We start from the raw sequence: 26,089 nt of genomic DNA on the forward strand, positions 1-26,089 counted from the left end.
AAACCCATGGTTTAACAATTTTTTCATATTAATCCCAGAAAATCAGAGTTGCAAGCAGAGTATCACCAGAAAAAGAAAATTCAACCTTAAGGCCCTGAAAATCCAATAGGGCTGTACCTAGGGAAAATCCTGAAACTTTCAGGACTTTCACTTTTCAATGTACTTTTCAAAACTACATAATTTAAGAAAAAAATTTTTTTTGACCATCACGCTAACTATGGCTTAGCCCATATATGTACATACATATATGTAAAATAGATGTGGTGATACAGCGTGGGTCGAGTAATGGTATATAATTGTCCTGGATGGATAATTAGTGATCGACGGTGTAAGCAGAGTTTCTCCTTGTACGTATGTATTTAATGCAAACAGTAAAATATATATGTAGCAAATATTTGCACTCTACACAGAGGTAAATGATCATCGAGAGATGTATCTGGCTTGTCGTAAGTAGGGCTTCTATTGCACGCGCTGCGTGTATTATGCTGTGGTATAATATCTACTTGCTTAGGTCTCTAATGTGTCCGGATATCACCAACGAATCAATATAATAATGTTGAAGCGTGCACCATCGTACGCAATGGTGAAAAATATCAAAAAACCTATTCGCATTTTATTCAACAGTAATTGATTTATTAATAAACGCAGCATTTTATTTTTTGAAAATTTAGTGAAAGAGAAAAAAATTTATGTATAAATTTCTAGGATATATAAGAAGTAAGTAATCAATTTTCAATTTTCTTAGTTTATTCGATGACCCTTGTACAATAAAATTGCGCAGAAGAAGAAATGGACTCAACAAAGCCACAATCTCGAAATAATCACGTTTTATTCCGAATCCATCAAGATCGAACCCTCACTCCAAACTCGTAATAAACTCTGTCGGTTTTTTTACTCCAAGTATACTCTCGTACATATACATATTGTGCGACGCAAATATAACACAAGCAACTCAAAAACATTGCACAGTAGCAGTCACGCACACATTTACACTCAGATATACCGGCTTGAGAGTAAGAGAGAGAGGGATAGAGGGAGAAAGAGAAACCCATCAAGTCCCTCTCTTACACGCAATTGCGCTATAGATGCATACGCGAGTCAAGGCGCGGCGCAGCAAAAAGAAGCAAAGTGATGTAGGCTAAAATGAAGAAAAAACGAATGCAAACAGAAAGAAGGGGGAGAACTCTGACTCGCAATACAGTAGCTGGGATGTTGCTCTTGCTCTTGCTGCACAACAGAGAAAAAGAGAGAAAAAGAGAAGCTTTAATAATATACTATACGCAGCAGCAGCGGTAATTGTTGTTGCTGCACTTGGACTGTAGCTGTTGAGTCAGAAATGTATACCAAATTTAATACGAATTTCAGTATGGTGATTATAAAAATCAAATTTTCAGGTTTGTAATTTGAACAAATGATAATAAAACGTTACTTAGTAAACTTAAAAATATAGTTGATAATTACTATTCGTTACAATAATAAAATACATAATACGTCATAATTAATTAAAATCGGTGATGATACATCTAAAATACGTTCAATTGTACATCTTTCCTGCATTATTACATGTGACGGCACCAAAGAAGAGGATCCAGTTGACGACGTAAATGTAATGGTTGAATCGGCTGCTTTTTGTGTCTCCGATGTTGTACATCCAATCAAGCAGGACAACCGAAATCCCGACACGTCCCTGATTGTGACCAGAAGTTCTGGTCAGTTTTCTGTCATCCGAGGTCAGCAAGAGTAGCTTGAATAAGACAGTTGGTCTGTTGTGTGTCCTAGTCGTTGTCCTTAGGAGTCTGACAACCTCAGCCTCTAGACCTTGCAAATGACGTTTCGACGGAAGGGGTGCAAGTACAAATCTTTGAGTGTGCGTCCACTGTGATATCACAAGTCTCTTCTTCATTATCTGTACAGAATTCCAATACTTTGTCGCAGAAATAGCCCTTTGGAGCTCCAGCATCCCCTTTTTGATCCCCCAACTCTTAGATGCCCGTTTTGGATATACTCCAAACTCTCTGGATGGCATCGACAGTTGATCGTTATTACGGAATTCAAACTGCGAGTCTGCCAGTCTTGCGAGACCCTCAGTTTAGGCTTTCAAGTAGCAAACTATTATTCTCTCCTTATCTTGCCCGCGCTATCCAGCATGAACAGCGGATGGTACAACAAAGACTCCACGGCAGTGCCTGGTTTAATATCAAGACAAACTTTTGCCGCCTTTTCCATGCTAAAAATCATCCCTTACAGCGGTACGCCGTGTAAACATGACAGAAGGTGTTCGAACATTCACCAATAGCGGCTTCAAGAGCATGTTTTAGAATTCCATCTGGTGTTGTAGCCACTCCACTCCCAACCCTTCTGCATCAGATCCGGTACGACAAGAGACGTTACCATTGGACCTGTGATCGTCTTTATAATTTGATCCCAGGCGTAATGTTCAGCTTCGTTGCTTGCTTGACTTAATAGCAATATAAAGAGCCAAGTAAGAATCGCCAATATAATTACTAGCGGTCAATACTGGCATAACACTGGGTGCCAGTACTGGTTTTTTTCATCTTGATCTAGTACTAGCTGGATGCTGAAATGATAATAGTAAAGCCAGAACTGGTTAGCAATACTGACTCAATGCCAGTTGCGGTTATCGAGCCAATAATACAAAAATTTTTTTGCAGTACTGTCTCAAAATCGTTAGTCAACATTGGTCAGTACTGGCCCAAGATTACAGAGTTTTTTTAAAAATTCGATTTAAAAATCAATTAATACGAATATAATCATGTAATAAAAACTTGTTTGTTTTTTTTTAATATTGAAGCAGTTCTGGTAAATTTGTTATAAATTACGTAACAAACCAGTACTAGACAACGATAAATTTTGTACTTAAGGAAGTCTCAGAGCATCGACGAACTAGTGTTGATGGATGATCACGCGCTCTCTGAGTTTCATTAACACTGCAATGATCTTCAAGAGCTTTCCTGGCACCCCAGTTCTCTGTATGAAAGATCTTAAATACTATACTCAGGTAGTAACTTTTTATGTCAGCGTCACTCGCCCGTCAGAACTCGATTCTGGGCAAGAGCGATTCGCTGTAAAAGTACAATCAACAATGGAGTCTCCCAAGCAAGAAGCTACCAGTATGATTCTTCCGGTCCAGTAGTGGTTAAACACTGGGGGCCAGTATCGTTTTTTATTATCTTGGACCAATAATGTCAAAAGACTGGAAATAATAACAAAAAACCAATACTGGTTAGTATACTATCCTTTATTTTCCGAATTGCTCCAATCCTCGCTCTCACCCCTTGAAAGCTCATCATTTGACTTACAATGAAAGAAAATCACTGTCTGATTTCGATAAGTTAATTCTAGATAGTGCCACACGCGTCAGCTTTTTCCCCATTTAAATAACAGGTAAATCAACCTCGAAACTTTCTGGAATCTTTCATGGGAAGCTTTCTTGAAAGATTTCACGAGAAGCTTTCATGCGATGTGGGCATTAATGTGACAATTTTCCCGTTCGATTGTTCTTTTATAAGCATTAATAACATAAATTTCAACACATTGCAACAAAAGTGCATAAAAATTCATATAATTGCATTCCGATTACTACCAAAAACTATACAGCACATCTTAGAACGCACCCTGAAAATTTCATGTAAATTACAAAAATGGATTTTGAGGTACGGTGGTAACAACAGAAAATTTGAATTTTTGCAGAGGAGACTTGCGCATCGCTTAGCATAATTATTTTTCATATATCCCTCAGCAAAAATTTTTCTTTTTGTCTGTAGGGACGAGAAAAGTTATTTTTGGTTGCGGTATCATGATAAATATTTTTTGTTTTTGTTCGCCTTGTTTTACTTTGTGTTTAAAGTTACAGTGACCAGAGCAAATGCCCCAATCCTTTATACTCGTCGACTTTTAGGTAAATAGCTCAGATCAGTGGCAAGCGTACTTTACTGGCACATCGTTCCTACGACTAATTCGACCATTTGTGACGTTGAGGTGCACGGTGGGCATGGGAATCCCACCAACACACAAATTTTGAACAAAAGTTAAGAATTTTTTTATTTAAGGAGGCTGTAGCGAAATTGAAAAAATCTTTAGACCGGAGTGAAATTTTAACCACTGATAGTTCATGAAATTACAAGATTTTTGGTAAAAAAAATTGGGGGTTTCCATGCAAATTTGGAAAATAATGAAATTCAAAGTTTTGGCCATTTAACATTGAATCAAATGGGAAGTGGCAGTTGTTAGTGTACTGTGAGCTCGAATCTCTTTACAAGTTAATGAAATTAACATATGTTATAGGAAATTTCATTAGCTTTCGAATGATATAATTATAAATGGGTGTTTCCAGGCAAATAAAAAAGATATTAAGAGTCCAACACTTTTTCCCTATGTTCTGCCATGCTAACGCTGGCCGCTGCGTAACGCATATAGCCTTGCGCATGTAGCACTTTAATACAGAACCACCTTGCATCGCTACAACCTCCTTAATTTTTCATGCAATACTTGAGAGAAAAATTCTAGCGAAGCGAAACTGAGCGTGTTTAAAACTGCCGTTGCTGACCAAGTTGTGAATTGATTACAATCGTAGATTATAATGACGATGCACGTTACGTTGGGACGTAGGCTACGATTATTTTTTATAAATCAACAATGTATTGATTCCCACTTCGCACATCGAGAGTTTATAACAAAGAAAAAAGTCATGTAGTTAAGTTATAGTTTACGAGAAAGGAAAAAAAACATAAAGAATCTAATCGGATAGCTTAATGATTACGATCTAACACACGTCTTTTATCGTCATCTATATTATAATACGTTAACTCGCAAGTATACAATATATAGCGCATAAGTTAGTTTCATTCAATCTTGTCACGAAGAGGACGCAGAATTCTCAAGTTAATAGTTTTTGAAATGACGTAGAGGCGCAGCATTAGAGATAGCACAAGCATAGCAAGAGACAAGCGAATTATATAAGTAATTGAAGCAGTTGGGAGTGCGATTTGCGAGCGCGCGCGTAGAAATTTCATTGTTAAAATGACAACACGAACCACGTCGAGGCTTTATCTGAACGAGGATAAAGACGATACCGTAGCACTAGTACCACCGAGCAGAAGGAAAATTAATGTGTGTATATAGAATATTTGAGAGGCTGCTTCGTCGTCTATTCGTATATCTATGATTTGCACTATTTCGATATAATTTCTAATTTTCGTTCTCTTTCTAATTGAACTTGAGAATGCACATGTTCATAATGCAGAGGAATTATTCTAGGAGTAATATGCAATCTACTGTTTTGAGTCTCCCTCGTCCTTTTATTTTTCTTCTTCTTTTTCTGCTTGATGCAGCTAAGTACAACATTAGATAATCAGCTCGAGGCCAAAAAATAAATTCCATAAAATACCAATGAGACGACTAATGGAATGAAAAAATAATTGAGGAATAAAATCTTTTGCCGATACACGTGCAGATGAAGTACTTCAGTAGTAGTGAAGCAAATCTCGTTTATTGATAGAAATTAACAAAAATCTAGCGAATGAGAGTAGATACCAAACGGATAGATGAAAAAAGTTAAAACCAAAGAAGATAACCATCGAAAAGCGAAAAAGATTAATATGAAATGGCTGTAGAGATTTAAAAATAGCACAAAAGAAAAGAAGACAAACGAAATATGTACTGGAAAATATTATAAAAAAAAATAAATAAATAAATATATAATGGTCTAAAACCTAACATGTAAGCTTTAAATGCTCATTTATCAATTTTTGTGAAGAACTACAACGTCATTTCGATCGTGTACCTGTGCTCCACAAAGAGTGTTCATAACTTCACCGGCCACCTCCACTACAACTTTTTGGCGTCTGCCCGATACCTGTGCGCACAGGTACAATCCTCTACAGAGTGTCACAACGCGCTCGAGTAAATTAATTAACTTTTTGTCTGGTGCCTATAAACGAGATCCCAGTAGTTGCATTTTGAATGGTTTATTTTTTAAAAGAGTTTTCGTTTTTATTTGTTGGATTTGTATAGTTTTTTTATTACTGGATATTATAGAAACCCTCGATATTACACATGAACCTATTATCTTCAGTAAGCAATCTCTTTGAGTATTGATCGTTCCTCCTATTACCGAGAATTTTATTTTCTTCATAGATAACTGAAAATATGACAATAATTAACGACTCGTCAAATGTTATGTACATTTTTTCGATTGATCGAATAAGCTCGCCAACAATCTTCGGCTTCAGATGAGCATAAAAAGTGAATTATCTGTGTGCAGAGTAGAAAAAAAATTTACTTGGCTTGTTCACTATGATATAAACACGAAAGAAAAGCTGCAAATGTCGTCGCAATAAAAAAACTTCAACTTCTTGCTCTGTACCTAACACAAATATAATAGTCGTTGCGTCAATTTTCTTCTTTTGCTCTTTTTACTTGCGAAAAGGAGTGGCACTGCAAGCATCCACTGTTTCAAATAATGCACTGTATTACGACTATATAGATTTGTGAAAAAAAATAATAGAGCTCGCGTGCTGGACGAAACAAAAAATGTACTATGGGCTTGAGGCCGAGCGGAAGCTATGATGCGTAATAATAATGTGTGTAAAAGTAGAAACAACAACATGCTCCCGAGTACGCCCGATGGTGGTGGCGATGGGCATCTAATGCGTGAGCGCGTTTATTTCTTGCAATTATGAATCGAAACGTTACCCTTGGGCACAGGTGATCAAGCTCGCGCGCTCTGCGTTATTTATGTGCCTTGGAGTTTCTCTAATGCGCCCGATGCGTAGCGGTAAATTTTATAGCAGCTCGATATGCTTTTTTCCATTTCTTTTTAGATCGAGGCCCCTTATCGTTTGTACTATGCATGTCGTGATTCGAAGTTTTGCTTGTATAAGCTGGTCTTCTTTAAGTCGATCGCAAGCGAGCGATTATACGCTTTGCTGTGGAAGATTTTAGATAAACCGTGAAAATAAATCGTCAAAGTTGAGTTATATGTGTTACAGGGTCTGCCGCTTAAGAAAATCACTTTGGAACAAAAATGTTGATACTAGTAAGCAAATGATTCTACTATCCGATGTGTATTGCAATAACTTATAAATATAAATAACTTCAAAACCAAGAAATTAAGAATTAAAGTAAATTATTTATTATTGAATATGTATTAAAAATCATATGTGACGTACTTCATGATTAAATGAAATAATCAATTATCTCCTTTCGGGTTTTTTTATCAATTATATTGGTAAACAAGTTTTCTTTATTGTAATTATTGAATTATTCTGAGTAATGTTGAACTCTACGTTTCAATATGTATAGTGTGTTAAACATTTCATCTCTCTTAACGCTTAAAATCGACTTATAATAAAAGTGAGAAACCAGCTATTTAGTGTCGACGTAATCGGATTATTATAGTGCAAATTTGTATGGGTCGTTCATTTCAATTTTCTTGCTTATAAGGAATATATTGCCAAGTGGCATCTTCCCGAGCTGGCATTTCCCTTCGCTTTACCTTGTCATAACCTGTATTTCAAACATTGGTGGTTATGATTGTTTTCTTCATACCTTGACCGAAAGTAAAATTTACCTCCCGCTGCTCGGTTGGGAAATTCGACTTTCATGACAAGGTATGATCGTATATACAACACGGGAGAAAGGAGAGAATGTCTCAGATCAAATGTAATCGTCATCCGAGACGAATCCGAGTTTACTTTTACTCCCTTGTTGTGTAATGTACTATTGTTAGCGTTTCTTTTAACGTTTACCTCAGATCATAATAGTTCAGTTTTGTTTAATAGGTTTCATTGAGCGGATGGTTTTTGTAACCAATATTTTAGATAATGAAAAATTTTATATAGGGTATGAAATAGCTGAAACTTAAAAGATCATAAATACAAAAAAGTAAGTTCTGATACATAAGTTGGTATAGTAAAACTCTCTTTGTTAAAAAGATTGCGACAAATCACAAAGAAATTTTACATACTGGAGCTGCTTATTTGTTTTAAAAATAATGTTTGACATATTCATGCTTATTTACTAGAATAAAGAGAGCCCAGGCATCGTGATATTTATATCTACTGATATTGGAAATCTACTAACGAAGTTTCTACTAGTCTGAATAATTTTGAAAATATGTTTTCCAAATTATATATTTAATAATAAACTTATCGAAGAGAAAACAATTTGGATACAGATGATAAAAGAGCCGTATTAAAAAAGTTCTGGGTATTCGTTCATGAATTGTTCTCGGTGCATTGAACTAATCATTATATTATACGTTAAATTTTAAACAAAAACAAAGCATTATTAGGTTCACACTTCTTGGCGAGTTCACTTCGTCGTATTATATCTACCGTCACTGCACGCTATTTCTTATATATATGCCATCTAATAAACTACCTAATCACTTAAAATTTAAGTTACATAAAATAACCTAGATATATTATATAAATGGGACATGATCATTAACTTTTTTCTACTTATTTATTTTTCTTTCATTTTTCGTTAGTATAACAATTTTCCATCGTCTCATAAAAGTCATTTTGAAAAATTATTTCATTTTTCCTAACTAAATCAATGTAGCGTCTTCATAAGCGTGAGCAAAATAAGCCTAATATACGCATATAGGTATATCAAGCGCATCATTCATCGTATTCACTGCGCGGTGCCTACAAAAAAGCACTTGTGCTTAATGTATACACGTTATAGATGAAACAGCCGGTGACTTGAAATCCACCATTGTTACAATCAAAACATTTGCTATTGCTCAACTTCACATCAATCAGTATTTTCCCCGAGCTTATTTGTCAATGACAGCTTCTTACAATAAAAATCCCGTAATAGCCGCTTAATTCATTATAATATTGCGCATTTCGTTTTACGGCTTTTCACAATGATCTTTGCACGAATGGTCTCATTGAATATCGCAAAATTTGAGTTGTAACAAAAAAAAGTAGAAAATTATACGTGCATGTGGTACCACGTTGATAATTTAGGGCAATGATTATTATTTATGTATGCAACGCTAGACTAACGACGTGATAGCTTCGATCGATTTTACGTAATTTCTGTTTACATGCAGATTTGCTAGTTTCACTCGACAATGACCTTGCTACGATTAAGATGCTTAACTTTTCCTGTAGAAGACTTTTATAATTGTCCATATGATTTTTCAGATAATCGGATCGTTGCGATACTTGAGAGCACATTCGTTTGTGAAAACAGCAGCCTCATTTATTTTTGTGTACAACTTTGGATGAGGCATGGAACTTGAAAGACTTCAGATTCGTACCGAAGAAATGAAACGAGAACTTTGTTGATAAATCAACACTTGCATCAGCCATCATTACCCTTCTCTGCATGTAAATAAGTACTTTTGCACATGGTTCGTATAACGTTCCAATATATCTTTCTATACGACTCTTTACTTTCGCTTTTATTATACTCTCGCATAAAATGAGCATATGTATGCGTACGCGAAGTGAGCTTTGACATTAAATATTCATTTTTATTAAGCTTTATTTACGCTATGGGGAAAAATGTTTTGCTACTGAATTTTATTATTGTTATCGTTTAAGTGTCTTGTTTGAGAAACAGCAGCTACTGTGTATTTTTCAATGATACACAAAGAGTATGTGCAGTAACGCTGACAAGTTTTTACCTGCAAGTTGTTTTACCTGCCTAAAAAACTATTGCCTCTCAAAATAAACTTGAGTGCAGAGTGATATTATGAGTCTTGAAGCACTTTTAACGCGATGACTTTAAATGTCTCCATTCAAAATTTTTCACATATTCATATTTCAAACTAAGTGCTTTTCAGCCTGCAATAGCCTTAATTTTGATAATCGTTATCATTTTCAAGTCTTTATCTTTAGATTGAAAAAATTTTAAATCTACTCGTAAAAAGAACACGTTTGCTTTACTCAAGCAACACATTGTCATATTGAACTTGGACTATTAAGACATACAAGCCCAGGGACAAGCTCAGGTTCAAAACTAAGAACATTTTCCCTTGACAAAGTTTTAATGATATGGTAGAAAAAAAACTAAAATGATCAAACTGTCTGTAAAGAAGCAGTGAAAATTCATGCCTGGCAATTACTGTAATGCAGCATATGCCTTATCTTTCATACAAGTCTGTAAGGAAATGTTAAAGATTAAAAACGGTAGTAATCCAACTTCTTTCTTTATAATTTTGATTATTGGTAAAGAGTTGGCTAAAGGCGACTAGAAGCAACATAAAAAGCAAAAATTGATTTATTGAAATTGACACAAGGCATGTTTAACAAATACTAAAGCATAAACAATGCGCGCATTAATCTCTGTTTAAATTAACAGTCGTACATTGCAAATGACATAAAGTGCGCACATATAGTCGATGTATATATAACATTAAGCTTGCCCGATGCGTGTGTACACGATAGTTTGGTGTGTATGTAAAGTGATGTAACGCATCTACGCATGTGTCTAATTAGCAAGGCAAACATCGCTACCTCGACCAAGATTCTCATCCCCAAGCAAACGATGGATGTCATGCGTACATGTAGCGCACATTATCGTATGTACTACTGGGCCGTCTAACGAAGTAACTCGACTTACACTTTGTGGCCGTGTCGTGTTTGAGGGATATAATAATATTCATTGAAAAGCGGGATCTTATTGCTTCGACCAGTCATTTCGGTGGATTTGTATTTGATAACAGTGACCGAAAATTTTTTTTCGGGTGATGCTGTTTCGCCAATAAGAGAATTGATGTATTTAACTCGTTATTATGGTAGTAATACTACAAAATTATGGAATTAAAATGTCTCAAAATTAAAAAAAATACTTTTCAATTGTTTCAGAAAGTTTCAAGATAAATTTGGATTATTTAAAAAATTCGGAAAATGGATTTTCCAATCCAATATTTAAATACTTTAAAAGATTCTGAAAAAATGAAAAGATGTTTTGTGATAAATTCCGTTACATTTTTATTTTATAAACTTTTTCACTAATATATATAATAAGTTTTTGAGAAAAAAAGATTGAACATTTTTGTATTGTAGAATTTTTCTCTCAATCAAGCATAAAAGTGAGTACGCATAACCGATAACACATTATAACTGCACATATAACCAGCGATTAACTTGCAGAGACACATACACACTTGAACGCGTAAAATAAGCCAGAAGCAAAAAATAATTTTTGATGGGACATGGGCGCTGATTTCATATCTTTTGTACGTATAATCGATGGAAAAAGTTAATTAAATCGTTTACTTGCTCTGTATCATATTGGTATCGAACATCAAGCGAACAGAGCTGCGAGTGGCTACCGAAGCTGGAGCCCTCCTCATTGACAGTTGTGTATTGCAATATACACAAGTTTACTAACATGAACAAAAACGAAAAACTGTGATCTGAGAATTAAATAATTTATTAAAAATGAAAAAATTATAAGGTGTATTGTACACAACTACAGGAATAAAATCAGTGATTCGGGCATTAATTTCTATCGCTTTCCTAGACATAACACTCTTTTCCTCACGCAATTGCTTATAAAAACGCTTGGATTAAAGCAGTGAAATGCGTTCAATTGTCCACGAGGTAAGATATTATATGCAATCATAATTTTGTTTAAAATGCTAAATCTGAACATCCTCAAAGCCCAAGCTGTAATCCAACTATTTTCACAGATACTTGTGCAGAAAAAATAAATGACCCTAAACAAGTAGTTAAACGCTTTGAACATTGGTTAAGAAGAAATGAGAAAAGTGACATTTCTGATCACGAAGACAAGTAAAATCATGAAGATACGTATGAAACTAGTGATTCGCTTCGAGATGAAGTGAATAAATTTTCATTACTTGAATTTGCACTTCATACGGAGCTTCTCTCAATCTTTTAGTCCGGATACAGGTTGGATTGATGATCTTGCAACTATTAAAGCTTACTTTTCCCACTCTTACCTAAAATACGCAACTTTGCCGCTAATTTTAGACTCTCGTAGGAAAAAATAGTATCATTAACTGGTGTAGGTATGGTTTTTTAACAAAATTCGTACTATAATCCCTCGTTTTGTTAAAAAACCATATGTACACCCGTTGAGAAATATACTATTCCTCGCTTACATTCTTGACGTGTTTGGAAATGGCTAGATTTTGACTATTGTGGATAGGATTGCGCCGAAATGAAATTTCGCATTACCGCTGGAAAGCCCGTATTTAGAATTACGTCCATATAAAAAAATGTCAGTAAAATTGTTACTGTTTCATACTAGTTCGGCTATACTTGAGTCTTGAGTAGTATATGTTTTTAAATAACAACCCTGAATGTTGATAATAATTTGTTATTGCTGCCTTGAATGCTTAGCATACTATAATACCGTATGTTAACATTTCAACAACGGAGGGCGCTCGTTTTATAAAATTGTCACCACGCACTAGCGCTACAGTAGCGGCTCGAGGCTAATATAGTACAGTAACACAGAGCGATAGCGCGTGAAACTATTTACTGCATCGTTTTTTCATTAAAAAAGTTTGAAGCTCGATGTACACGCGCGTATAATCAATGCAATGCGTACATGTTGCTATTTTTTCTCGAGGCGATACATTTAAAGCACGAGAGAGAATGTCGCTGTACAAACGTAACTTCAAGGAAATCAATATTTTCCCACCATTAATGAAGAAATAAAAGCTCTGGAGGCGTCGTAGGCGCAATACTCGCCTATAAGATCGTACTGTACGTTTATTTATACACAGCTGCAGCAGCTCAGGGTAGATCATGTAATCCTTACACAAGACACATGCAATAACTGCAAGAGATCGCAAAAAAGAACACATTATACATCAAAATAAGATGATGAGGCTGTGCTGAAAATAACTGATTTATCGAATTAAAATATTTGTACTCATTGTTTATTACAAATACAGACACCCAGTTTCTCCGTGTCAAAGTCTCATTTTATAATGGATATTTGTTTACCCGTACTTTATGCCGTGACTTATCATTTTCAGGAGAACTGATGGGCATAAAATAAAAATATGTATTGCTGCAGGAGAGAAAACGCTGGAGAACAGCATCACAACAAGACGCTAACGACTCGTGTGTTGCCAAGCATGCTAACGACGACGAAGAAGAACCGAGTAAAGGTTATGATGCCATGGTCAGCATATATACGTATACGTTGCGGGGCATATTAGCGCAGAGTCGTGCATTGCACTGGTGCAGCAGCAGCAGCAGCAACAACAGCGGCAGTAACATCAGCGATCGTTTGCATACGACGGGTAATAATAAACGTATACACACAAACAGGCACGACACGCACACGCGAGCGTTAAAGGCGCGAAGCGGTAAGCGACAACGCGCAATTATGACGCGAAGAAACTCTCGACCCGTAGCGTCGATGATAAACGGATAAATATCGCGCGCGCGAGTATATACACACTTGATGCTTCGATACGTATGCGCGTAAGTAATATACACACAACTAGACATAGGTGTGCGCGCGTATATAGCTATATAAATGCGTAATATTTATGCACGTGGGACGCTTTCCGAGCGCTCGTATACGCGCGCCTATGCGTACGCGTCCATGCACTCGCACTCGCACAGACAGGCTTGTGACATTCTTTTAATCTTCCTGCGTGCGAGAACTGATTTATACACCTGATTGCAAAGCTCGCGTATACGAGCGATGCTAACGATTTTTCCCCGACGAGGATCAGGTTTTTCTTATTATTATTGGGGCCGATGGGAGGGAAGTTTCAAGCTTGTTTTGCAATTAATCTTGCAAAAGATTGTGCGCCGCAGTCCACTCCGTATATGCACATAGTGCATCGCTATTATACCTATGAATCGCTTTGACATGTCAACTAATTACATTTCATATGCATTTATTAATGCCTGTGAGGTGCGCAAGCTTTCAACTGTAGGAACTATTCACATGCTACCGCGCATCGCGTTGCCGAACACGAGACGTTTTTTGTGTTCTATCAAAATATCAATTTCATCGAGCGACTTATCGGCAGATGCGCACCGAGAGATGAATATTGTAACATGCCATTGCTTTGGCGCTCACATTTTTACAGTTACGCAAGCCATCAGTGATCTAGCTGCCTGGATGAACTCGCTCACCGCAACAGCATAATGAACACATTTACTTTTTCTCTACACTACCTGTGAATACGTTGATACGTCGATACGGGCCCTCGCGACAGATTATCTGTAGCAATATGCTCACGTACGATTGCTGCTGTCCGTCTGTATTCAAGTTGCATGCAGTCGACTTACACATCTATCCAAGTATCATCATCATTACCGTCATCTATCGGTATATTTTTCATACTACCACAGCTCGCGCATAATCCTGTACAAGTTTACGTGCTCAGGGCCAAGTTTAGATCATCATCTTCGGTGCGGGACGTTACCGAAGAGCGATAACTGTCAGCGGGCTTTGCACGTCTCCGACTGATGCAGCGTTACGTTCGATTTAAAGCATTACAAGTGCACAAGCCGGAGAAAATAATATTGTCTACGAGTATATTTACAGCATTGTTACAATAATATTAATAAAAGGTGCTATATTGACGAGAAAAACTATAAAACCTAAACCCTTTTTCTCGTCTAGTGTCGTAAAAACATCACTAACACTTATGTCGACAGAGATTTTTGCCTGCTCCCTCTAATGATGTTAGTTCATTTGAAAAACTTTTTTATCAATGCATGAAAGGTCGAAGTCTAATGTTCTTTTCATCAAGTTTGATATTGAAATATCAATCGAAACCAAAACCAATCAGGATAATTGTGTACAATTTCAAGTTAACATTGTGATCGAGTCAAAAATGCAAAACAAAAAATCATGGAAACTCTTAGTTTTGCAACCGAGTGCAGTTATTTTTCGGCGACTCTTATTATAGACCAGCAGATGATGACAGATTGTTGTTTACTCTAAGCGTTTCATAATAAATCGTATAATATTTAGGTTAGTATACTAAATAACGTTTATGTGCATGAATAATTTTAATTGAAAAATCGCATTACAGTTGCGTGCATATGGGCAGCTAAAGAACCTACAATTGTTGAATCTTACAATGATTGTCACGCTTTGCACAACTTTGCAAAGATGTAAAACCGTGGAAAAACTTTCAAAGCTGCAGATGCCAAAGTGCTGTCAGTTATACTTTTAATGAATGCGTTTTCTTGGAAATTTTGGAGTACCTAACCATTCGAAGAAATAATCTAAACTTTTTGCGTTGAGTCAAATTTATTATTATCTATTAAAGAAGATGGTGAAAGTGTTTTCTCGAATTGTGAACGTCTGTATTTGAAAAATGAAGAGAGGCGCGAAATTAGTTTATATTTAAAGTATCGCAAGCCTTAGTTCTTTTTCCTCATAGCGATCTGAAATGTAAGCGCGTAAAGTACGTATGCATGTATACAAAGTACAAAGCGCAGAGTTATACATATTCGCGTTGTATTGTTTTCGAAACCATTAGCAAAGAACAAAAGTGAACAATTGAAGAAATCATAGAATAAGACTCGTTGTCGTCTGCTGTGTGTATATGGAAGTAAGGCTGAGCACAACGAGACATCGCTTTAGCTTCTTCAACGATGATTATCTTTTTTTTTTCTTGCAACGTGCTGCTGCACACTTATCATCTCCCATCCTGTCCATTTGCTCCTCTGCAGATTACTTCGACCTTCAATACGCGCGCGATATCGCACGTCTTATCATGGCACACGAGGTACTACAAGAGCAGTGCTCGCGAGCATTAATGATTATTAATAGCGTTGGCACAATAGAATAGCTCGTCGACTTTTTTTTTCGCTCTCAGACGCAAGTGCGAATCACGTACCACGGCGTCGGCGCACGGGCGAAAGTTATTACATGCGAGGCACGCGCCTCTTGTACCATGCCTATATATACATACGTATGTGGCGTGTATCGCGGCAACCGTCATATAGTTTTAAAATAAAGTAGAAAATTAATACACTCTTTTATAGAGGCATATTATTGCATCGAAATTCTGAAAATTTGTAAAATTGAGTTACAATTTTATCAATCTACTCGGCACAAAGTAGAATTATTAATTGATACATTTAATTTTAACTTTTATCATCACCTTTGTGCTATTTGGCATTGATACTTGGATATTGGATATCCAATTTTTAATTGGAGTCCATTTTTCGAATCATTGAATTTTCCTCTCTTGCATTACGTGACTCTATCATAGTTATCATGATACAACCCATATGTATGTCGTCCGTGTGCATGTATACGTACATATGTAAGGTGCAATGGGTGCGGGCGAGTGAAATATATCAATGTAATCGAGGATTGACGAACGAAAATAAATGCGATAAACGAGTGTCAATTTCTCATTACCCATTTGCATTCGAGTCGTTATTGTTTTGCTTTGCTAATTTTTCTATCTTTTTTCTTTCATTTTTCTTTGAAAGAAAAAATATTTTGCTGCATTACACTTCTCTTAAAATGACCCAGCAATTCAAAGTTAACTTTAATAAAGAATTTATATTTTTAATTTGTTCCCGCGAAATTAGGAGTATTAACACAGAAGGGCTCGCTGACCACTCGGTCAGCTTATAGGAGCACAGAAAGCAACCGTTGCAAGCCCAAGCCACAAAAGTAGTGATAATACAGAATGCAAATCTAGGCGAAACATATAATCACGGTTCAATCGCACGAAGCAGCTTAATTGTAGCCTCTCTGGCTATTTATTTCTCTCTCGCTCTCTTTCTCTTTCATACACACGCTGTGCAAAGGTGCACTAATATCGAATGTGCGTTAATCGGATTAAGCTCGTTACTCGATTGATGCTTATGCACTGACGTAGTAAACTTGTGCGCATTACTGACAAGTGTCTCTGCTTATAGCCGTAAGTGCCTTGTGGCCAAATAAACCTACCAAGCGCGGCACACTTTAAAAAGTCAGCAATGGCGTGCACTTTTACATAGAACGTTCAACGCGCTCAATGATCATTATCACTTTGACTTGCTCACCTAATGACAAATTAATTATCCGAAACGAGTAAAGCTCGTAGCCTTTTTCTCCTTGGCCGATTGATATAATAGCTAAGATTTGTGGAAATCTATAATAGATCTAACCAGCGTATATTCTATATAGATATAGTCTATAGCGCAAGACTTACATAACTTATACATGCGTACATGCACGGTTGCAGTTGAGTAATGGATTTGACGATTTGATGAAGTTGCCATGATTACAGGGCTAATGAAGCAATTGCTACTGTTTAATTCATTTCACGAACCAATTTGATACGTCGGTAATGTCGATATGTGTTTTGATATTTACAGCTTGGTTATCGTCATATATGCATTTTTACTTTTCATGACATTTTGCGTTAACACTCCTTATTTCAAACATACATAGAACTTTTTAAATTAAATTATAACATGATACATACTTATAATTTGATAAAATTGACTTTTTTACCCATTACTTTTTCTTGTCTTTTTTTTTAACTTGAATTTTGACAAAACTTACCCTTGATTATTTATGCATGTATCCATCTCCATATAATTGAAAAATAATTACTACCACATGCTAATATCTTAAGATTTATTTTGATTTACTCTTTATACTCGTGCAAAGCGCTATTGTACATATTTATTCGGTGTATGCGTAAAATAAACGACGAATATCTGCTCACAACTTGTAGGTAATAGGTATTTTATTTAAATTAACTTTGTTTGAATATCAGCAGCGTGCCCATGAGCATATGTATATGCAGACCTGTTTGCTTCATCAGAATATTTTCACAAAAATGCAAACTGGTTATTTTAATACGAATGAATGAAGGCGGAATAGATACGTCAAATGAAAAAACAATGACTTTTGATATCCGAGTAAACATTATCACAAATAATTTAAACCAAAACAGAGATAAGGTATGGTAAGAAATATACAAAATTTGAAAAATTATACAATTTTTTCGAAGTATTAAGACAATAGTATATTTTTCAACGGGTGCAGCTAGTGTTTTTTTTAGCAAAACGAGGTATTATAGCACGAGCTAAAGGCGAGTGCTGTAACGAGTTTTTTCCTACGAGAGCCTAAAATTAGCTACATATTAAAATTTTATATTTAAGTAAAAATTAATTTTGAAGAGCGAGTGCCTATATCCCGTACGTTTAAAAACATTCCTCTAAGACCTCATTGAAAACTCCGTTTTCATACATCGGAGCAAAGTTCTGTCAGCTGATGCATCTTTCGTCAGCAAACAAAGAGAAATAATCCATCGATGCTTCCGATGAAGCAAACGACACTCTTAAATATAAAAATATACATTTTCGTGTCTGCACAGCTGGGCCTGTGTCTGATGCAACACGTATATATATGCAGAGTGCTTGACCCGCTCAGCTATAGACATGGTCATGCACATAAGCGAGCGCGCGCCTATATGCCAAAAAAAGCCTGTACGGTGCAAGATTCCCATGAGTGCACGTGCGCCCATGCAGGAGCTGCTGCCGTTCAAGCGACATCTTTCTCGGCTCGCTTTTTCTCGGCTTTTAATATCGCCGTAATAAGCCCCACCCCCATTGCGCGAGCAAAGCAATCTTGCTCGTATTCTAGTTCACCTGCAGCACCTGATGCGCGCGAGATTCCCATGCAAACGCGCGTGTGTATCGTTGCTCCCCTTCGTCTGGAACGAAATGTACACAGAGGCACAAAATCGACGAGGTAAAATATATCTATAAAGCAACGAGTGATTGTCGCTAGGCACAGTACGTACCCTTGTAAGCACTCCTCATTTTCGTCGTCTTCTTTTTCAAGCGCTCCTGCGCACTCGATGTTATTTTCACGTGCCTTACTCGTATATGTATTTATACGCGCATGCGGTTCAATAGGCCATTGCACCTGCGCTCACGCGCGTCTGCCTCTATTGTCGCAGCTTTTATATTATATCCCATAAGAGGGTGGAGGTGCGGTGCAGAGCCACATTGATATGCAGATGTCACCAATGATGCGAGTCAGGCTATACGCATTTACAAAGGAGAAATGCGTAAACTCAGAAACTTGTTTTGAACAAAAAACCAGTGGGAGAGATTACGTCACTTAAACCCCATCTTGCTGGCAAGTAACAAGCGCGTGAGTATTAAACAATAGCAAATGAGAAGTGGCTTACATAAGAATTACCGGGTCATCGGGCTAGTTTCTTTGCCTTTTTCAGGCCAAGCCTTGCCGCACGAACTTGCAGTATGTAGGTCTCTCTAGTAAGGGTGAATATACAAACGGTGCACCCCTGCACGTACACAACAGCACTAAATATGTTAATTCATCCGAGCAAGTCAGACGGGTACAACCGCCGTTGCTCCTCGACTTTTATTCATTTTTCGCGATTTTTGCGATATACCTATAGTGCAGTTGGACTTGATGTTATATGGGGTACAATGACCTTTTCAGAGAAAGAGAGAGAGAAAGAAATGAACGAATCGTGGCGCAAAAGGGCATTTCACTCGGCTCATGCAGTACCTGCGTAGGTAGGTAAGTGCATTTTCACACAGATGGTCGAGCAGCTTCAGCACAGTTTCTCACGTATGAGCGGCGCGTAGTTCCAGCAATTAAGGGGGATGACGATATGTATATTTGTGAGAGCAGTGGATTTTTCGCACTTTCTCCACGCGTCAAAACAACAAATGCAATCATATCATGCTAACGTATCTCGTTTCCCGCTCGACGCTTCTCGTTGTGTTTATAAAACTACTCTTGCCCCACTGCCTCTGTGCATAACGTTGCACTAGAGTATTTTATTCAACGGGTAGACATGCTGATGTGATTTTTGAGGGAGGTAGCATTTCTGCTAATGCAACTAGTTGCATTTCTCCATCAAGTTTCAACGCATGTATCGTAATCGGTAACGTATATTCATTCGAATGTATCGAGACAAGTGTAAAAGTCTTTTTATTTATTTTTATTTTTGTTTTTAGATTGTTTTATAAAACCATTTATAGTCGGTCACTAGAAATCATTTCAATAAAAATGGTATAAAACTCATACCTGATATAAATTAAAATATCCATAAACGCATTTATCTATAATTATTGTTGCATAAATCATGGGATTTTTTTTTAAATATTATATTGAAAATAATTATTTTATAAATCATGATTGAAGACAGCCAGCATCGTTAATAAAGTAATCTGAAACTCAAAACATGTATAAAATCACTTCAATCGAGTGTCAGAAACGGGTGAATAAAAATGAACATTGAGTTTAAATTTTAAAAAAATTGACTAACTAAGAATTAGAATTTGCATACAAAATTTTAGCAAGTAATTATTGAAAGTATAAGCAATTCGAAAATATGAAAAAAATTAATCACTGACTTAATCACTGACACACGCTGATGTGGATAGCTAATTCAATTTTTTTTATTAGTGATCGTTCATCTTGGTATCTCTTTGAACTTTTATCAAAGAGATACCTAAGCTAAGTAAATTATAACCATTTTCAAACAAATTTTAAAATACAAACAAAGACATACGAGGATATTTAGAAACCAATACAATGAAGACATCTTTGTAACACGTTAAAAACAATTCAAAAACAATGATTTTTTAACCTATGGTCCAGTTATACAGACTGCAAGATTGATCAATTTATAATAAAAAAAAATTGAATCAAAATGTTGATGAAAAATCCGTTACTTATAGTCTTAAGTACGTTGATGGATGAAAACACTTTAATCCATTGCATGGCACTGAGCTAACGATGCCACTTATTTTTTTTTCCTTTCTTTCTTGATTATATACGGAAGCTTGTGACGGTCGTCGACGAAGTCGTCATCATCAAGTATACAACATAATCCGGCCGTGGGGAGGTTCAAGCGAAGAGAGCAAACCGCACTGAATGAGAGAAAGAACACAAAAGTTTGCGGTGTACAGGTTGACTAGAGGAAAAATATTGCCGAAGGGAGTTGACGAAGGAAAAAAGAAAAGAATCGAACAACTAACGAATGTACAGCGATAATTTGGAAAGAGAGAGAGAGAGACAGAGACAAACAGACAGAGGGAAAGGGAAATGTACATACCATAAGTTCATCTTGATGGGCAATAGTTGGATTGCCTCCGAGCTTTGCACTGTAGCGTAAGTAAAATATTTATTAATATCACAGCTAACATCGTTAATTGGAGAGGGTAACCACGATCTTCGCGCGACAATAATCACTTTCGCACTGCGCACCGTCGGGGCAGTTATATGTTATTATTGTAAACCAGCCCAGGACGAAGAGATACAAAGAAAAAACAGAAAAAAGTGGTATAACTTGGAGTCAACATCTTACAATTCCAATTACAGCGGTGATTATGTGTGCAAAATACAACGGTGTACCAGTCGCATATTGTTATAATGACTGTGAAGCTAATAGAAAATGTGTCAGCTAGGGTGCAAGTTATGTGTCATTTTGGAATAATCTTGTTGGAATGCAAAATTCAAAAAGATCGACAATTAAAATTTAAGTTCCTAAAAAGCAATTTCGTTTAAAGAATAACAAAGTAAAAACGAATCAAATGTAGATTTTGAAAACGAAATTATGAACGCTTGAGCAACAACCCAATAGCTCATCTTTACGAAGATGTTTGAAATAAAGGTTTAATTCGAAAAGTCGATAGCTCAAGATGAAAGTAACCGTAGTGAATCGTTGAACTATCCCGTAAATGCAGTTTTACACAATATAGAGAATATCTATGATTATTGTAGTGTTAATGTCGTGTTCCCTTCTTTCGGCTGTAGTGCTATGGCCCCAAAGTTGACTTTCTCTTATTTATTTCTCTATAAAAGAGCAAAGTCATCACATTATTTTTTTGCAAGAGTTTTTCCTTTTTGCGGCCGAGTGTGTAACTGCCCATGATACTTTTTTAAATCAGTATTTTTTTGTGAACTCAAACGTCGGTACTAAATGATTACAATAAAATGAGAAGAAGAAGAGATTTTTTTTTTCAATATTTTTGAATATGTAAGTTTGTATTTGAATTTTTTTTTGAATATGTCGTCGCCCCAGCGCAAGAACCGCACAAATAAACTTAAGGGGCAAAAACAACCTTATCCCTATGTTAAAAGGATAGGATTAAGGCACCTTTTTACCACTTGAGTTTATTTGTGCGGTTCTTGCGCTGAGGCGACGATGTAAATTATCTTGCCCTTATTAATGTTATAGCTATATAAGCATTATTTAGAGGCTACTCACCGATACAATATGCCGTGGCGTACACGCTATTATAATTTTTTTTTAACAAGGACCATATTCTCTTAATTCAATATGAATATCACTTTTTCCCTACCAAATCGAGATATGCTTGGCAGTATAACCCAACATGCACCAACGTATTCCTCGAATACGCGTACAGTTTATTATTATATCTCGAAGAATTCGAAAAGATCATGAAAATTTAACTTGAAAACTTTTTCATTTTAGACGGAAAAATGTTTCATAATAATACACTTTAAACGCGTACAAACTGCATCAAAGTTTTATGATACAGCTTGACTATAGTTCGGATGTAAAATATTATACATCTTCGGCCGCCAAAGAGAATAATAGATAATACGTAAGCTGCAGTCACGCACTCGCTCATGGCACTGCAACATTAAGCGAGTTAAGCTGCGTGAAAACTTTTCATGAAATTTGTGAAATATAAAAACGGCAACAGGAGCAGCAGAAATTCAAGCAAGTCTCTCTTATGCTCTATCTTTCTTTATTTCTTTCGATGTTGGGAAATCATAGAGTTCATGCTCAATTTAGGATTCTAAAGCGTCTGTTGCATATTGGAAGTCACACGCGTATGGCACACACTGTTCTACCGCATCTGTAAACAATACAAACCGAGGCCTAAACTGTCGGTTGCTCATGACTAAAGTGGTACTTATGACGACCACCACGTGCAATACACGTTTTGCATATGAATAGTACTATTTTATAAAATATATATAGGGTTCTTCAATTTGAACCGAATGAACATATCTTCGATAACGTGTCGAATGAGGAAAAATCATAGTTTTGGCCCTCAAATTGATACAAATATCGATCAAATATCGGCGAATAAGCTCATTATGACATTATAATTAATTTTCTAGTAGAGAATTAGTAATTCACGATCCAAGTGCCTTAAGTTACACTTTTTGGCACAGCTTAGTTTAGGGGCCGAGCACAACGAGCCCTGAGGCTAGGCCGGTGTAAGGCGTGTGTTCGCCTGTGATCGGAGTTTGTGATTGGGCTGGTGATCGCCCAGGTGAAGCAAGCAGTGCAACGTGTGAAGCCTTGTGTGGGCTTGGAAGCAACGCCCAAGGAGACGCCTGGATTTGGCTTGAGGATCTCCCGGAAGTTGGGCTTGTGAGACGCTGCGAGAAAGCAACGATCAGCCACGCTCAAGGAGAAGCCTGGACTTGGCTCGAAGGTATCTTGGAAGGTGGGCTTGTGAGACGCTGCAAGAAGACAACGACCAACAACGAGAATCAACATCAGACGCAGAAGAAAGAAGATAATTTAAGGTACTCGGTCGGCGCGTGCTAGAGTGTGCCCGGAAGGCCAAGGTATGATGTGTGATTGAATGTGCGAAGATCGGCCGGGTTGTAAGCGGTGCGAGTAACGCGGGCAAGATAAGGCCCAAGGTCGGACACGGATCGCCCGAAAACGCGACGCGTAGAGTAAGCCTTCGGGGATAGTTATTTGTAAATTAGCGATTAGTTGTAAGAAATAAAGTATTTTGTTTGATTGAGAATCGCTCGTATTGTTTACCAAGCCCTGAAAGGCCCATTTTCAGATCCGAAAGCCCAGGACGGATTGAAGGGCTCACCAGCAGCGGGCCCAACTCGGCGAGAGGCCCGAACCTCCTCGCGAGATACGGTAAGGCCGGGCGGGTCCCGGAATAAAAGTATTTCGACGGCAACGCGCTGCAGGGCGAATTAGGAGGCCCGGTAGTTGCCCGTCGCAACTACACGCACTCACGTTTACGTTCTCGCGAGATACGCAGCTCGAAATTTTCTTGTCGCGTTAACCTCACACACACGAGTGATCAGTATTGTTTTCAATTGATTTTTACAGGAAGTCAACCTGTAAACACATCATCTTATCTAACTTTATAAAGTATGATGGCAAACACCGCTGAAATTATTGAACTACTGTTTCCTTCAAACAGTGAAGAAGTTGTCTATTTGGTTAAGAATGGTTATATTTATCGGTGGAGAAATAATACCCACACCGTCAGCAATTGGAAGTGTTTGGCAGATGGAGGAAATTGCATGGCACAAATAAACACAGTAAGGATGGGACCGTCGATCACTGCAACATCCGTCGGCTGGCACAGAGGCAACCACGGTGATCTCCCCGACCTACTTAAACAAAAACGTGATGATGCTTGGGGCCTTATTAAAAGAAACCTATTACACGAAAGATTCTTAATATCAAGACTCGGACCCACTGCACCGAATGTCACTGCCTCGTGGAGAGATATTCTTGGAATTCCAGCAGAGTTCTATTTGTGTACAGGTTCATTGGATCCCCCAAATGTGTGGTGCAACCTGAGTTACACACGGGATGAATTAGACCTAATCAATAATTGGGTATTTAATAATAATTAGTCAATAACCTGAATGACACATGGAAACGTCCAATTCATTAAATTTTTATTCGTGTCGAGCCCATTTCCTGAAGAGCTCCTAGCCAAAAGAAACGAAACCATTAATCAGATTAAAATTTACAAGGTATTCGCTTTGAAGAAATAATGTTTTTTTTTTTTAAATAAATTAGATTCAAGTATTTCAACATAAATTCAGTTAGATTGATATCATTTTCTTAATTTTAAAATTTTTTGTTGCATTTAAAAATTAATTTTGATTAATGAATATCCATTATGTAAACTTGTAGTTTTTTGTTGTATTGTGTTCGGGTTTATTGTAGTAATGTTAAAGCCGTAACGGCCGAATGTAAACATTAAAATTAGCTGTTACTGTTACCTCTTGTACTCATCGCGGCCAGTTGTCATCGAGCTGGCTGAGCGAGAGCAGCTCACCATACTCTAGATCAATAAATCTATCGTTCAAATATTCAACAGCCTTTTACTCGAGTTTACCTCCACATTCAATTTATCTATCTTAACATATTGAAAAGGTAATTCAAAAATAAATATTTGTATTAAGAATTATATGTATAAATAAATTGTCATAAGTTTATAATAAAAAAAAAAAAAAGAGCTGTGCCCTGTAACTCCGTTACAATACCCCCTCCTTACGCAAAACTACCGGCATGGTATGTTTTGAAAAAAATAAGACAACAAACTTAGAAACTTTGTAACTAAGCAGCCTACCTACGGCTCAATTCCTGAAAGTGTATGAGGGTGAATGGCAATGATTAAGCCCGGCCTACCGTCGTGTGGTTTTATATCTCGTGAATGATGGTTCGCTCCGAACTTACAATTTCAAGGTCTCGATCGAACGGCTAAATTTCAAAACGATTCGCCCGTCAACTCTACGCCTTATCCGTCGGGTTTCACCCCCAACAACTTGATTCAAATCAACTGAAACTTGGCGTCAATGCCCTACTACTACCTTTTTCAAAATACAGTGAAACTTACACACTAACTTTACGTGAACCTGCTATTCGACCCTCTACTGATTTTTGGGTTATTCCGTCCTCGCGATTTCTTTACCCCTTTTCGTGAAGCTATTTCCCCTCTTCGATCTTACTTGGGTCCGTAACTTTAGAAAACGAGTACGCGCGTACTATGATACGACTACTAACATTCGAACTCGGTGCCCTCGCGTGATACTGCTTCTAGACACTTGTCTATTTTTAGCCTAACGGGCTACCCTACAGTAATGGTACGCGTCCAACCCCCATCGAATGTCTACTCTGCCCTCATCACCTCCAGGCCACGAATCCCGGCCACCCTCGCGACTATTTGGGCTTCGTCTTCGCATCTTTTCGCGCGCGTCTCTTTACTTTTCTATCTGCTCGACCCAGTACGTGGGCTTCCTCGGTCTTAACTTTTCGCGCACCTCGCTCTGCTCTCCCCCTTCTCATGGTCTCGTAGCGACAATTTCTCTCTTGCTTGGCGAATGTAGTTACTTA

The 26,089-nt window shown here is 37.1% G+C and overlaps 1 protein-coding gene across 1 annotated transcript in view; it reads right to left on the reverse strand.

Moving 5' to 3' along the window:
• Positions 1-2,301: 2,301 nt before the first annotated feature.
• LOC106658509 (zinc finger MYM-type protein 1-like) overlaps positions 2,302-26,089 on the reverse strand; it is a 94,823-nt gene continuing 71,035 nt past the window's right edge. Inside the window, exon 3 of the mRNA XM_014380510.2 lies at positions 2,302-2,458. Coding sequence (XP_014235996.2) covers positions 2,302-2,458 — 157 coding nt within the window. The remainder of the gene's footprint in view (positions 2,459-26,089) is intronic.

This window comes from Trichogramma pretiosum, unplaced genomic scaffold (genome assembly GCF_000599845.2).
Source record: "Trichogramma pretiosum strain Unisexual culture from Peru unplaced genomic scaffold, Tpre_2.0 scaffold5, whole genome shotgun sequence".
NCBI classification, from domain to species: domain Eukaryota; kingdom Metazoa; phylum Arthropoda; class Insecta; order Hymenoptera; family Trichogrammatidae; genus Trichogramma; species Trichogramma pretiosum.